Below are 14,393 nucleotides of genomic sequence, written 5' to 3'. Positions count from 1 at the left end.
TAAACATCTATAGAGAAAGGGAGGGGCAAGCCAAGACCATTGGTAACCTTTAACGGATAATATTGTTTTGATTGATTCTTAGAGACGCATTGTTACTTTCGGTCGTAGAACTGCCATTTGCCAATCGGCATTTGCCATCTGCACTGATTACCTTAATTGAAATAGGTGTATTCTTGGCTATCACCTTGTACGCCTAAGTACTGGGGGACTTGTCAAGTATATTATTGACTATCGCCTTATACGCCTAAGTACTGGGGGACTTGTCAAGTATATTATTGACTATCGCCTTGTACGCCTAAGTACTGGGGGACTTGTCAAGTATATTATTGACTATCGCCTTGTACGCCTTAGTACTGGGGGAACTTGTCAAGTATATTATTGACTATCGCCTTGTACGCCTAAGTACTGGGGGAACTTGTCAAGTATATTATTGACTATCGCCTTGTACGCCTAAGTACTGGGGGACTTGTCAAGTATATTATTGACTATCGCCTTGTACGCCTAAGTACTGGGGGACTTGTCAAGTATATTATTGACTATCGCCTTGTACGCCTAAGTACTGGGGGACTTGTCAAGTATATTATTGACTATCGCCTTGTATGCTTAAGTACTGGGGGACTTGTCAAGTATATTATTGACTATCGCCTTGTACGCCTAAGTACTGGGGGAACTTGTCCAGTATATTCTTGACTATCGTCCTGGCCCGATGAGTGATGGATATGCTAGCTAAAGTACTGGGGGAACTTGTCCAGTATATTCTTGACTATCGTCTTGTCCTGTTGGCTCTCGGGCGCCTCTTCATCGCGTATTCTCTGCAGGCAAGCCCTGAGGTCTGAACACATATGCTGGTGACTGCCGTAGTCAGAGTTGGTGAGCATTAACTCAAGCAGGGCGAGGTACTCCGTACGGACCTGGGACACAAGGAAGGGGGAACTGGTACGAGGCACGTTATTTTAAGGTCACAGTATTTTTAGACCACGTGGTATTTTTAGGTCACGCTATATTTTCAGGACACGCGGTACAAGCAGTAGCGGATCTAAGGGGGGAGGCGTGGTTGGGGTATAAACCTCCCCCATGGGGTGGAAAGTGAAATGTGTTTATGACAATAACCGACTTTTGAGTCAGAAGAGTGACTTCACTGAAGAATGCAGTTGCGGAAAATAACGATTTCTATCGGTTTTAAGGCCCTGCCTCACCTAGCCTTTTCGGCTGCAACTTATCTCGCAAAAAAATCGTTGCAGGTCGCACGCGCCCTGTCACACGTGAAGTTTTTCCTGCGACTTGAAACAATTTGTTGCAGAAAATAGAAGAGCGTTCTACTTTTCGTGCGACTGAGAAATGCAAAACAAGTTGCAAGGGGGCGTGTGACCTGCCAATTTTTTTTTTTTTTTTTTTTTTTTTTTGCGAGACATGTCGTAAGAGAAAAAACGTACGTGTGACATGGCCTTTAGTGCTTCGAAAATCGCCGGGAAGTATGACCCCGGACCGTCGTACGGACAGTCGTCTTCTTCGCCATCTTTAAACCATCCTCTATTGTAGCTGTATATTCTACTCAGTGTGCATTTAAGGTGGGACTGAAGGCAAGCTTAACAAATAGCGCTCAATTTACCCTTTGCACAAAATCAATGTCCGGCACGCCCAGCGAGCGCGCGCTGTTTTGAAAACCTACAACTTGAAATTTTGATTTTTCGCAAAACATTATTTGCTTTATATGGCTTTCGTTATAATGTGGGTAGCATTGCAATACAAAACTTTTCGAGAATATCTGGGGGCATACTGACCTTCTCTCCAGGCGACAGATCAGTGAGCTGCCTGAGGACAATTTCGATAAGAACTTTCATATCCGCCGTGAAGAAAAGTCCCGAGGTACTGGGTGACGAGAAAAGATCGGTGAAGATCTTGAAGACCGAGTTTGCGCACGATTTGGGATAGTCGAACATAACAACCGGGTCCTCTGGAATTAAAAAAAAAATCGATATAGGCCGGGCCCTCTGGAATAATACACAAAAAATCAATCTTATGTAGACAGTGTCCTCTGGAACAGAACACAACCGAAATCAATCTTATATAGGCTGGGTCCTCTAGAGAACCTTATAAACAACCAATATCAATAAAATAACTGAAGGCAAATAGAGAAGAAGATTAGACATAATCGTCCTTTAAGGACAACGCAAAGCTATGCAGAAACTTGGAGCTTAATGAGCTTAATCTACCAAATATATTTATTTGGATTTTGTTGATGGCAGACGTGATCAAAATTCTTAGCCGATAAAATAATTGTTTACCTTTTAAAAACCGCCACGACACCCTTCAAATATTGTCTTTCGATACAATTTGTACCACAACGACTACAAAATATAATTACCAAATTTCGTAAAATTCAACACGTCGTACTCTCTCGTTGGTTCGAATTCGTCGAATCGATCAAAATCTAGCCATATTGTGTCAGTAGCTACACCCGGATAAATACGCACCTTCTCTGTTGACCAGAAGCATCAGTTGTTCGCTGACAGTCTTGGCAGAGTAGAGCTCAGACAGCACGTTCATCACAATATTGGTTTTAGGATCTGAGATCAAAGCCGCAGGTGTGTCAGCTGGTAGAGCTAGAGGAGATAACGAAAGCCTCTTGGGAGGGGGGCGGGGGGGTGTCAGCTGGTAGAGCTATAGGGGATAACGATAGCCTCCTGAGAGGGGGGGGGGCAGGGGCGTGTCAGCATGTAAAGCTAAAGGGAATAATGAAAGCCTTCTGGAGGCGGGGCGTGTTTCTAATTCTGTGGTTAAGATCATCACAGAACTAATCATAAAGTAAATTGCAAGTATGGCTTTTACAATTACAAAGCCATTTTTTTAATTGGCACCAAAGTAAAAATAAAAGTATCTTAATTCGTTAACGAGCTAGTGTCGGGGAAGAAGTTTAACTGAGGAAAATGCCATTCTGATGAATTCTAAAAAGGACGAAACAGCTTTCCATGATTGCCGAACTGAACGGGAAATAGACTGTGCTAGCGTCCTGTCTTGGCCTGACTGGTGCCAATGTGTGTATGATAGCGTCCCGTCTTGGCCCGACTGGTGCCAATGTGTGTATGCTAGTGTGCTGTTAAAGTTCATAAAAAGAGGGTGTGTGTGAGAGGGGGGGAGGGGAAGGAGGCTGCATTAATTTCTGTTTGTGTCTTGAACGGGACAATTACGTGTGGCAAGCAGCAATAAACAATACGACCATGTGTAACGTGACAGAAAATGTCACGCAAACTATCACCTATCGATCACGCACTCGATAGGGGCGTGACAAGAAGCATAAAAACACAACCGTGACAAATAATAAATACATGTGAGCATAGGACTTACCAGTGAAATGCTGATTGAATGCAAGTAGAAGATGCACAAAAGACTCGATAATCTTGTCCCCGTCTTCGCCTTCAGGGGCTTCTTCCACGCACTGTACCACGTAATTCACGAAGTCCGAGTCCAGCTGATCTGCTCAACACAACAACACGCTCATGTCACGTTATCCATGTCACGCTCATGTCGAGCTAACCATGTCACGCTCATGTCACGCTAACCACGTCACGCTCATGTCACACTAACCATAATAATAAGAGTTTGAGGCAGCGGAAATTTAAGTCATTCGAGTATAGATTATTGTTCAGCTACGGTTCTACGCTGTGGGCAGTACATCCCTACACCTGTACGGCCCGCTCATAAACAACGCAACACTTGCGATGAAACATTTTTCAAAACGTATTATAAATATCTTACTGATCTTTTTTCTTTAGGCCGTTAGGAAAGTTTAAGAAGACTCGCGTTCTTGCATCGCTTTGATGCCCGCCATTTGCGTACCCGGCCAATAAGAGCTATGTAGAGCTCAAAGTCAGTTCGAGCTGGGTGAGCTCAATCAAGGTTCTGCTCTAGCTAAGCTTACCGTAAAGCCAATATGGCACAGGTTCCGCAGTCGAGAAGATCATGGTCAGGATTAGACAGCAGCTCAGCTGAAGTTCCAGATCTGTTGGAATTAAAGTAATTTCCAGCTACAGAAGACCTTTCAACATGGAATTTTAATCAATCCGGAATGTTTCGTAAGCACTCTAATAAAGCTCGCTTGGATATTCCAACCTTAAGGCTCATGTGTAATAATAATAATAACAACAACAACAAGAACAACAACAACAACAATAATAATAATAATAATAATCATAATAATATATGTTTATTATTCCCTATTGCAGGGTGCTTAAAAATTCTGGGTGCTTAGGGCGGCTATTCCCCACGGCTCTGGCCACCTAAATCCTGTGTAACTACCTTCACGTATTGCACCTGTCCTTGACAAAAAGTTACACTAGGGACCGAGTAAGGGACGGTATATTCCCTTTCTGGGTAGGTGGAGCTCGTTAGCCTTGGTTGGCAATCCACCTAGGGGAAGGAAAACCCTGATTCCAAACCTCCGCTGCCTTGCGGCTATACCCGGTCTGGGAAAGGCTTCAGGAGTCAACCTCGAGGAAAAATCTGGGAGTAAACCTTTGTTACTTCTTTGGGCGGATGAGCTTCGAATAGGTCAACGGCCAGCACCGGCGGATCTGATGGTCAACCCGGCTTCAGTTTCCGGCAACAAGTTGCAACGAGTTGTTTCTGCGGCCATCCCAGCTATGCTGGGTTGTCGATAAACAGGACCTCTCGCCAAGGGACACTACCCTCGCGCCAGGTAGTGTCGTCATCAGTGGTGCAGCCTCACAGTTTTTATGGAAAGTCAATCTAGTAGTATTGGAGCTATGGCTACCGCATTCGGGGGAACCGATGCGCCACCCAGTGCGGCAGTGGCGAAAAATGGACGAAGACCGCACTCGGCTATAACTTCCAGAGCAATCGACAATCGTCAGTTTCTATCTTCTAGAAAGCAAGCTCTAACCCTTGGAGCTTGGAATGTCCGTACTACCAATGACGGCGATGGTTCTCTAAGACCAGAGCGAGCCACAGCACTCATTTGTCGTGAGCTGGAGCATGCTAATATCGATATCTGTGCTTTAAGCGAAGTCCGACGTCCCAACACTGGTAACATTGTAGAAAGGAGTCATACTATCTTCTGGAGTGGGGGAAGTGAGAGAACAGCCGGTGTCGGATTTGCTATCTCCAACAGACTTGTATCGCAAGGGATTTGTCCAACACCTATCAACGACAGACTTATGCAAATGCGTGTTCCATTGGAAAGTGGTAACTACCTCACCCTTGTTAGCGTATACGCTCCTACCATGCAAAGAACATCTGAGGAAAAAGAGGTATTTTACGAAAAGCTCCGTTGTTGCCTCCCTTCAGCTCAGAACAACCCTCTTATTGTGTTGGGCGATTTCAATGCTCGTGTGGGTCAAGACTACAAATCCTGGCCTGATGTTATCGGTAAGCACAGTGTTGGAAAGATGAACTCTAATGGCCTCATGCTCCTTGAGTTTTGCACTCGGTTGCAGCTAAGTGTCATGGGTACAATGTTTCAATTAAAGGATAGCTTGAAGAACACGTGGCAACACCTCCGCTCTAAGCACTGGCACCAACTCGATCATGTGCTAGCCAATCAAGCTGCTAAGCCTTTTATTAAAGTAACCAAAGTCAATCAAGCTGCCGACTGTTTCACGGACCACAAGCTTTTAGTGTCTAATTGTGCTTTTCCTTTGAAGCGCAAGAAGAATATCTCAAGACCCCCGAAAAAGCTAGACACTCGTCTCAATGACGATAAGAAAGTGAAGCTCGTTCAGTTTTTAGATGAAAAAATTCCTGCTTGTAATAACGATTTCGAGGATCTGCAAGATGTTCTTCAACAAGCTGCAAACCATGTTTTCGAAAGGAAAAAGAGGATCCAAAATGACTGGTTTGATGACCAAGATGAGGAAATTCGAAACTTACTTCAAGACAAAAGCCTAGACAGGCACTCGTTAAGAACACGTATCAGACAAATCAAGGATGCATGGTTTCAAAAGAAAGCTGAAGAAGCTGAGCATTTTTCTCAAACAAAAAATCCAAGAGAGTTCTATGCCACCTTGAATGCAGTCTATGGCCCAAGATCAAGAACTTCTCATCCTGTTCGCTCTAAAGAAGGCACTCTTTTGGCCGATCCCATAGAAGTCAAAGGTAGATGGGTGGAGCACTTTAGTGATTTGCTAAATCTCCCGAGTGATGTTGACTTAAAAATCGTGGACGAACTTGACCAATTACCAATCATGCAGTCTATGGATGATCCTGTTACAGACCAGGAGCTGGAAAAAGCCATTTCAAACACCAAACTTGGGAAGAGCCCTGGTTTTGATGGTGTCCTTCCAGAACATACATACATACATACATAAACTTTATTTAAGTGTCAAAAGTGTTTAGCTACAAAAGCTAATTGTGGACACTATAAAAAATAAATAATCAGGTAATTAGTAAATAATATGATTTAGAATCTAATCTAGCTATATTTAAAATATTAAAAATATTATAGAAAACTGTACGTATTATACATATTAATATAATATATTATATACACACAAACACTATATAGACGAACTATCACAGGCGTAGATACAAGTAAACAGACATGTGTATACAAATAGACACAAGAACAACCAAACAAACAAACAAGCAACATATAAATAAATAACAAAACAAATTAATATAAAAATATGATACAAGGGTGGTGCACACTCCTCATGTGCCCGACCGCCAGACAGCACACAGGACCACCCCACGTGCCCACCCCACTAGGATGAGCATGCGATGCAGTCACATGCGCCATCCAGCAGGCCAAGCACATCAAGAGTGCGCACTCCCGTCCTAAAAGCCTGTAGGCTGGTCTTATTACGAAGTTCCTGACTTATTTTACCCCAAATATAGGGGCCTAGAAACCTTATGCTGTGTCTACCATATGTGATTGTATTAAATCTTGGAGCAGGAAAATCGCTCCTCAAGTTGTAACTCCTGTCTTGCTGAAAAAATATACTTTGAATATGCTCAGGAGCTAGGGAATTTCTAACTTTGTACATTAATATAAGAATGTCTTGTAATCTTCTATTCTCTAAGCTTGACAATCGCCCTCTCCTTAAAAGTTCAACATAAGTGTCAGTTCTGTTATTAAATATTGCGCGTAGAGCCCTCTCTTGGACTCTCTCTAACTTTCTAGCATCAGCAGCTTTACAAAAGTGCCATACCGTGTGACAATATGTGAGATTGGGTAAAATTGCTTATTTATAAAGTTGTAATTTGGCGTCTACTGGGATTAGATTTCTAAGCCTTACCAACACACCAACTTTTTGGCTTGCTTTCTTACATATTTCACTGATATGAAGACTAAAGTTCAGCTTATCATCAAGAGTCACTCCTAGCAGTTTCATTTCAGTAGACGATTTAATTATTTCTTCATCAATCTTAAGAAGTCATTGTTTATGGTGGTCGCTGCCTGAGAGCTTTTCTTCTCATCCTCTTTACTATCATCTGGGCGTCTGAAATCATTCCTCAAGTGTGGAAAGATGCAATTATCACCATTTTATTTAAGAAGGGCGACAGAAGCGAATGTGGAAACTACAGGGGGATATCACTACTAAGCGTCGTGGGGAAAATATTCGCAGACATCATCTTGCAAAGACTACAGCTGCTTGCGGAATTTATATATCCCCAGTCCCAGTCAGGGTACCGAGCTGGTAGGGGCACTATTGATGGCATATTCACTCTTCGTCAGCTTATGGAAAAGACCAGAGAGCAACGTAACAACATGTATATAGTCTTTGTAGACTTTGTGAAAGCCTTCGACACTGTCAATCGTGAACTTCTCTTTTCGATCCTTGGCAAACTAGGATGCCCTCCAAAGTTCATAAGTATAATAAAGAAGCTATATTCTGATGTTCATGCTAGGCTAATCGTAGACGGAGAGCTAACTCGAGCATTTGAATACAACTGTGGTGTCAAGCAAGGATGTAAGTTAGCACCAACTCTATTCGGCATCTATGCTGCTGTCCTGCTCTGGTTGGCCTTTAATAAAATTGAACACACCTGCAGCATCAAGATAAGATTCCGATTTGATGGTAATCTCTTCGATCTTCGCAGGCTCAAAGCAAAAACAAAAGTCCTTACGGAATTCATCAGGGAGGCACAGTACGCTGACGATATCGCCTTATTTAGCGATACCCCAGAGGGTCTGCAGTCTTTACTTACATCGTACAATGAACTTGCTAAGAGAATGGGGATGCGCATTAACACTAAAAAGACGGAGACTATGTGTATTGGTAATACTGCCGACTTTTATGTTGATGGCATTAAGCTGGTCAATGTTACTCACTTTAAATACCTTGGTAGTATCCTGTCAAGTGACTGCTCAATGAGAGCGGAGCTCACATCTCGTATACAAGCTGTATCATGTGCTTATGGTCGCCTTCGAAAGAGAGTTTTCGACTCACGTGATCTCACTGTACCAACCAAGATCGCTGTTTATAATCAATGTCTAATGCCTCTCTTATTGTACGGTAGTGAGACATGGACTGTATATCAGCATGAAGTTAGAGAACTTCGTACTCTGCAACAACGCCATTTACGCCTAATCCTCAAGATCAAGTGGGATGACTATATAAGCAATGAAGACGTCCTCCGTCGTGCAAACGTAGATGATATTGAAACAAAATTAGCTAGAAATCGTCTCCGCTGGCTTGGTCACCTCTGCCGAATGGACGATGACAGAGTGCCTAAGCAGCTGTTATTTTCGGAGCTAGAACACGGGTCTCGCCCAGTTGGTCGTCCTAAACTAAGATTCAAGGACTTTTTGAAAAAAGACCTCAAAATTGGATGCGTCCTTGAAACGTGGAACTATCATGTACATAATAGAAAGGAATGGAGGGCGATCACAAATAACATCTGCACGTCATACGACAAAAGAAGATATGAAACCTATTTAAAACAAAGGGAAGCTCGCCGTAAAAGGGAGGAGAACAGTTAAATACAAACTGTGTTATACCCGTTCGCGGGTGCAGGCGCTTATATTGCAGTTGAGACTGGATTGCAGGGAGAGCGCAAACAAACTTACAGTACACACAATTAACAATTAACATATTTTACAGTTACAAAATCATTTAGTCTTTTGGTTTTTGTCATGTGTGTGCGCCTCGTAGTACCCGACCTAAGACTGTATTTGGCGGGTACTACACATGTCCTCGAGTCCATCAGCTGTAGGACGGGATGCTCGGGTGGAAGGTTGGCTACATACTGGCGGCATAATTATTGCGGCGCGTCTCAAGAGTCAGGAGACCAGCTGACACTAATGCATTATCGTAAGAAGTGTCTGGAAAAATAATCCGCAATGCACGCTTCTGGGTTTGTTCCAGGGATGATGATAGGTACATTGGCAGATTGGCTCCTGGAATCAAGAGGCCGTACCCCAAGGGAACAGCTCCGGGACTACTCGCGCGGCTGAGATGGTAACCACTGAAAACATTTGACGGTTGACAAAGTCGCCCTACAAAGAATTATTTATTGATTTGGACCCCACCTTGTGTTCTTCTCGGCACATGCCCCTGCCAGGACACATGTTCTCATCCTAATTACCGATTATCTCTAGGGACACAGGGATCCCACTGCACGATCTACCAGGTGCAATGGCAGACCGCAGGGTGAAGGGAGGGTTTGAGCGGGTCATTTCGGCTGAAGCCTAAGGTAGATGATTCTTACCATCCGGGTAGGTCTGCATTGAACTTGCGAGCTCACCAGGCAACACAGAGCACAGCAACTCGGGTATGACGCCCTGGTCAACACGGCACAGGCTACCAAACACCTTCAGCAACAACAGGCGAAGGGATCTCCTGTGCTCCTAAACCACAACGACATGCGTCAGTAATAAATGGATTGCTTGCAGCACAGGGTTACCACACATGAATAAAATATATTTTGTTGTGCTGAGACTACAATTTAAATGACCAACCATTTGAAAATACACCACAAGCGATTGCATATGCTCAACAAACCATTTGAAAATACACCACAAGCGATTGCATATGCTCCACTAACCATTTGAAAATACACCACAAGCAATTGCATATGCTCAACTAACCATTTGAAAATACACCACAAGCGATTGCATATGCTCAACTAACCATTTGAAAATACACCACAAGCGATTGCATATGCTCAACTAACCATTTGAAAATACACCACAAGCGATTGCATATGCTCAACTAACCATTTGAAAATACACCACAAGCGATTGCATATGCTCAACTAACCATTTCAAATAAACCACTAGCGATTGCATATGCTCAACAAACCATTTGAAAATACACCACCAGCGATTCCAGGTGTCCATACTCCTCCTGACGAATGACAGCACGTGATACACTGCGGCGGGCGTCCGACTGAAATACAAAACAGGAACAACAGATGTGAATAATATGTGAAACAGATGTGAATGATATGTGAAACAGATGTGAATAAGATGTGAAAAAAGATACAAAAAAGATGTGATTAAGTTGCAAATAACGTGTGAAACAGATGTGAGAAGCATGTTAATAAGATGTGAAAAGGATGTGAAAAAGATATCAATAAGATGTATTCTCCAACAAAAAAACTTTTGAGGTGAAGGACTGGACAAAATACCAAAAGAAAACATATTTCGCGTTCTTTTCTATTGATCTTCTATTCTAGCAAACTATTGCAGTAAGACTTATTAGAGATTTGAGGAGCAAGGTAACGCCTAAACAATGGCACAAAGTACAGACTCAAAAAAGTTTAAAGATGATGATGGTGATGCTGCTGCTGATTTTTTTATAAGTATGTTTGTAACATATTTACCAGTTAGGTCAACAGATGATGAATACATACATTAAATCATATTTACCAGTTAGGTCAACAGATGATGAATACATACATTAAATCATATTTACCAGTTAGGTCAACAGATGATGAATACATACATTAAATCATATTTACCAGTTAGGTCAACAAATGATGAATACATACATTAAATCATATTTACCAGTTAGGTCAACAGATGATGAATACATACATTAAATCATATTTACCAGTTAGGTCAACAGATGATGAATACATACATTAAATCATATTTAGCAGTTGCATTAACAGATTGTTCAGTTGTTTTGTGATGATGATGATGATGATGCTAATAATGATGAGATGAATGAACATGCACAATGTATCATATTTACCAGTAGCGTTAGCAGATCATTCAGCTGTTTTGTGATGATTGGCTCATCCATGTCGAGAGCCCAGCTTCGTTGCTGTGCATCATCCTTGTGTTCCGTCAGCGCTCTCAAGATGTTTTCAATCCCCTGCCCATCGTGTGTAATTAGTAGACTCTCATCTGAGTGGTCTGAAGTACCCTGAAATAAAACGCGATTATAGTCATCTTTACAAGGCCCATTACAATTTCTGAGACCATTAAAAAGTAAAAAAGAAAGTCAATTGAAGCAGCATGTCCGCTTAGCCACGAAGGATACTCTGAATTTGTTGTTATGGTAATGATGGTGTTGGTTGTGATGATGGTGTTGATTGTGATGATAATGATGGTGCTGATTATGATGGTGATGATACTGTTGGTGGTATGATGATGATAATACCTGTTCTGCCCATAGCTCCTGTAACATTCTCCCCATCAGACCTGCAGTGCTTGGGACCTTTTCCCTGATATGGCTGATCACTGTTTCCGCTGCCGCAAATGACGTGTCATAGCTAATGCCAGTGCTGTCCAATTTAGACATATTTAGGCATATTTAGACATATTTCAAAACACTCTCATTATACCAGCACTTGGTAACTTACTTAATTCTTAATTGCTCTAGTAAATCTGCTGCAAATCGCGCAGGAAGTGGTTCATCAAAATTCTTTTCTGTGAAAAAAAATATAACCTTTTATTAACAAATACAAAGCTTACACTTTTGTGCCACATAAACCAATGCATAAGACTGGATTTAGTTCCACTTTCCCTCTTGAGAAAATGTGGGTTGGACCCTAGAAAATACATAGAAGTGTATTTTTCTAGTATTATTATTTTTACTGTTGCTGTTGCTGTTGCTATTGGCTATCGCTATTGCTATTGTTATCGTTTATGGATCAGCTTGGGATCATTTTTGTGAAAAAACATGGCTCTCTACAATTGGGACTGTGAATCCATAATCTTCTTAAAATTTCAAACTAAAGATTGTAAGCTGTGTGGTGTGGTCCTCATCTTTACTGACAGGTTACATCAGTTGTATGGTAGGTACTACTGAGTATGCTATAGAAATGCAACACATTTACACTTTATTGTATTTCCAGATGCTTATTACAAGCTGTGCTAATACCAAAACCCCATCACAAACCTGGAGAAACACTCTTAGTTTTTGGTACACAAGGTGCTTCTCTCCTGGGAGATCTCTTTCTGTCGTAGCCTGGTAATGGTGATGATTCCTTGGTACTCATACCAGGTAATGATGGAGCTGGACGATGTGGGTGTATCGGTGCATTCCCAGGTTTGGAGGGAGCCTGACGCTTAGAAGATGACGCTCGAATTCCAGGTGATTTTGCCTCAGACAGAATAGCCTTGCGATGATCTAGTAGTTTTCTGAGAAAAACAGTCATTATTCTAAGTTACTTAAAATATGAAATCAAGGGATGTACATAGGGGCTAGCAGGCCCTCAGCCAGGTATTTTAGTGGGGAGGTTTGTTTACACATTCAAAGGACCATTTTCTCTAAGCTATGCACAAAGAGTTTAATCTATATTTTCTTTTGTTAGAGTGGAACTTCCAATCAAGTGGGGAGAGGGGGGGGTTCTTCAGAACCCCCTGACTGCTCTGGTTTAGAGCCTGGCTACAAATTTCTCATACAAAATAAAAATAAGGTCAAGTAAGCTGGACAGCTGCTGGTCAAAACAGTGGTACTGGCTCCGGCCCATTGCGTAACAAACTCTGTTGTATTTTTAACAGAAAATGTAAAAAACATCCCAAAATTGTAAAAGCAGTGTGTCTATTGGAAGTTTCTTTGAGAATGTGACTGATAATTTAGAGCGGATGGCCTGTTAGATTTTTTAGTCTCTTGCCCTTAAGAAGTACAAGTGCTGCTTTAAGACTGCATAGATAAGTGACATTACAGACGCCCAGTCAGTCCGTCAGTCAGCCTTTGTCTGGTTTTCTTTCAATATTTAAAGAAAAATCATGTCAAGACATTTAGAAACAACCATCTAAAAACAAAATTTTATAATCCATTTACTAAATTCAATTTTGCAATCCCCTAATTGGATAATGGAAATAGATGCTTTCTTCGGTCATCGTTTTGCTAGGATGACAAAACGGAGGCTGATATAGACAGTAAACTCTCTTTTCTTTTGATCAAGGCTTTCAGAGCTACTGCTAGAGCTGTGTTGAAACTCACTTGAGATTTGCCTTCTGCTCTGGAGTATATTTGCCTGAATTCATGGCTGCTTGACTATGGATAACATCTATTGCCCTCTCTATCGACTCCATAACAACTCTCCTGGCAGCTGGGTCTTGCTGAGTAAAAACAAAACAATTTTAAATATTTGCATTTAAAAATGAAATTGAAATTCACACAAACATGTTAAAATAAGTGGCTAATTCAAGGACCACCTCAAACGCTTCATCAGTTGTACTTCTTTGCTAAGAAATGAAAGTGACCACATAAGTTTAATTAGTTGTGGGTTTATGGTCTCCTTGATGGATGTGCGCTAAAGTTTGATAGACAAGAACACCCCCCTCCCCTTACCACTTTACTAATAAAAACCAAACCAAAACTGAAAAAAAAGAGAGGTGTGTATAAAACTATAAACGATGTAGCTACCAAAAACTGTCCAAATCGAATTTCTGATAAGTTTGATATTACTCCCATTCATTAATAGAAAATCAACAACAGCTTGAGATGCACACGTTTTTCTGGTCTCTCTCTAGTTCTCGGTTTTCGTTATTTGGCCAAGTCATTTCAATGGACCCTTCATAATGTCCAGATGCACTCCATTAAAACCAACTCACCATTTCTTTCACGTCTGGCTCAAGATAACAGGACGGAACGAGGCCGACAGCTCCACTCTCTGACTGCATTCTCCACCAGTTCGCGTCATGTTGCTCAAGAAACATGAGTAGCTGGCCAACTTTTAGGCTCAAACAGCCCTTTTCAGTAGCTGTGTAGTTATAAATACTGCGATACATCTCTCTCCCTGGATTTGAGTTTCATTCATAAAAATCACAGGAATGCGGTCAAACGGAATGAAATCTTGCCACCATTTTGAATTTCCCAGCCACAGGTAACCCAAACCACAAAACAAATGCAAAACCACCAAGGCAGCCCAAGCTAACCTCACAACTAAGGGAAAAATAATAAATAAAACAAATATGTATATAATATTTATCTAAATATATAAATAAGATGTGCTTGATAGCTTGATGATAT

The 14,393-nt window shown here is 41.6% G+C and overlaps 1 protein-coding gene across 1 annotated transcript; it reads right to left on the bottom strand.

The window, feature by feature from the left end:
• Positions 1 to 48: 48 nt before the first annotated feature.
• On the bottom strand, positions 49 to 14,262 carry LOC5500708 (NCK-interacting protein with SH3 domain). The gene is made up of 13 exons (XM_048727088.1): positions 13,976 to 14,262; positions 13,362 to 13,480; positions 12,312 to 12,553; positions 11,773 to 11,839; positions 11,571 to 11,694; positions 11,160 to 11,333; positions 10,263 to 10,349; positions 9,670 to 9,808; positions 3,920 to 4,000; positions 3,346 to 3,474; positions 2,475 to 2,567; positions 1,782 to 1,954; positions 49 to 911 (listed from the first exon to the last, which is right to left on the bottom strand). Exons 1-13 carry the CDS (start codon positions 14,150 to 14,152, stop codon positions 723 to 725), a joined length of 1,794 nt encoding a protein of 597 aa, XP_048583045.1. The 5' UTR covers positions 14,153 to 14,262; the 3' UTR covers positions 49 to 722.
• Positions 14,263 to 14,393: the final 131 nt, after the last annotated feature.

This window comes from Nematostella vectensis, chromosome 1 (assembly GCF_932526225.1).
Source record: "Nematostella vectensis chromosome 1, jaNemVect1.1, whole genome shotgun sequence".
Classification (NCBI taxonomy): Eukaryota; Metazoa; Cnidaria; class Anthozoa; order Actiniaria; family Edwardsiidae; genus Nematostella; species Nematostella vectensis.
The sequence above is the reverse complement of the archived record's forward strand: the minus strand, read 5'-3'. Positions and strand labels throughout refer to the sequence as shown.

Coding starts and splice junctions, on each gene's coding strand:
- LOC5500708 (XM_048727088.1), bottom strand. CDS start 14,152: ATGTATCGCAGTATTTATAACTACACAGCTACTGAAAAGGGCTGTTTG. Junction 10,350..11,159: donor ATGATCTGCTAACGCTACTG/GTAAATATGATA, acceptor TTTGTATTTCAG/TCGGACGCCCGCCGCAGTGT. Junction 3,475..3,919: donor TGTGCCATATTGGCTTTACG/GTAAGCTTAGCT, acceptor TGTGTTGAGCAG/ATCAGCTGGACTCGGACTTC.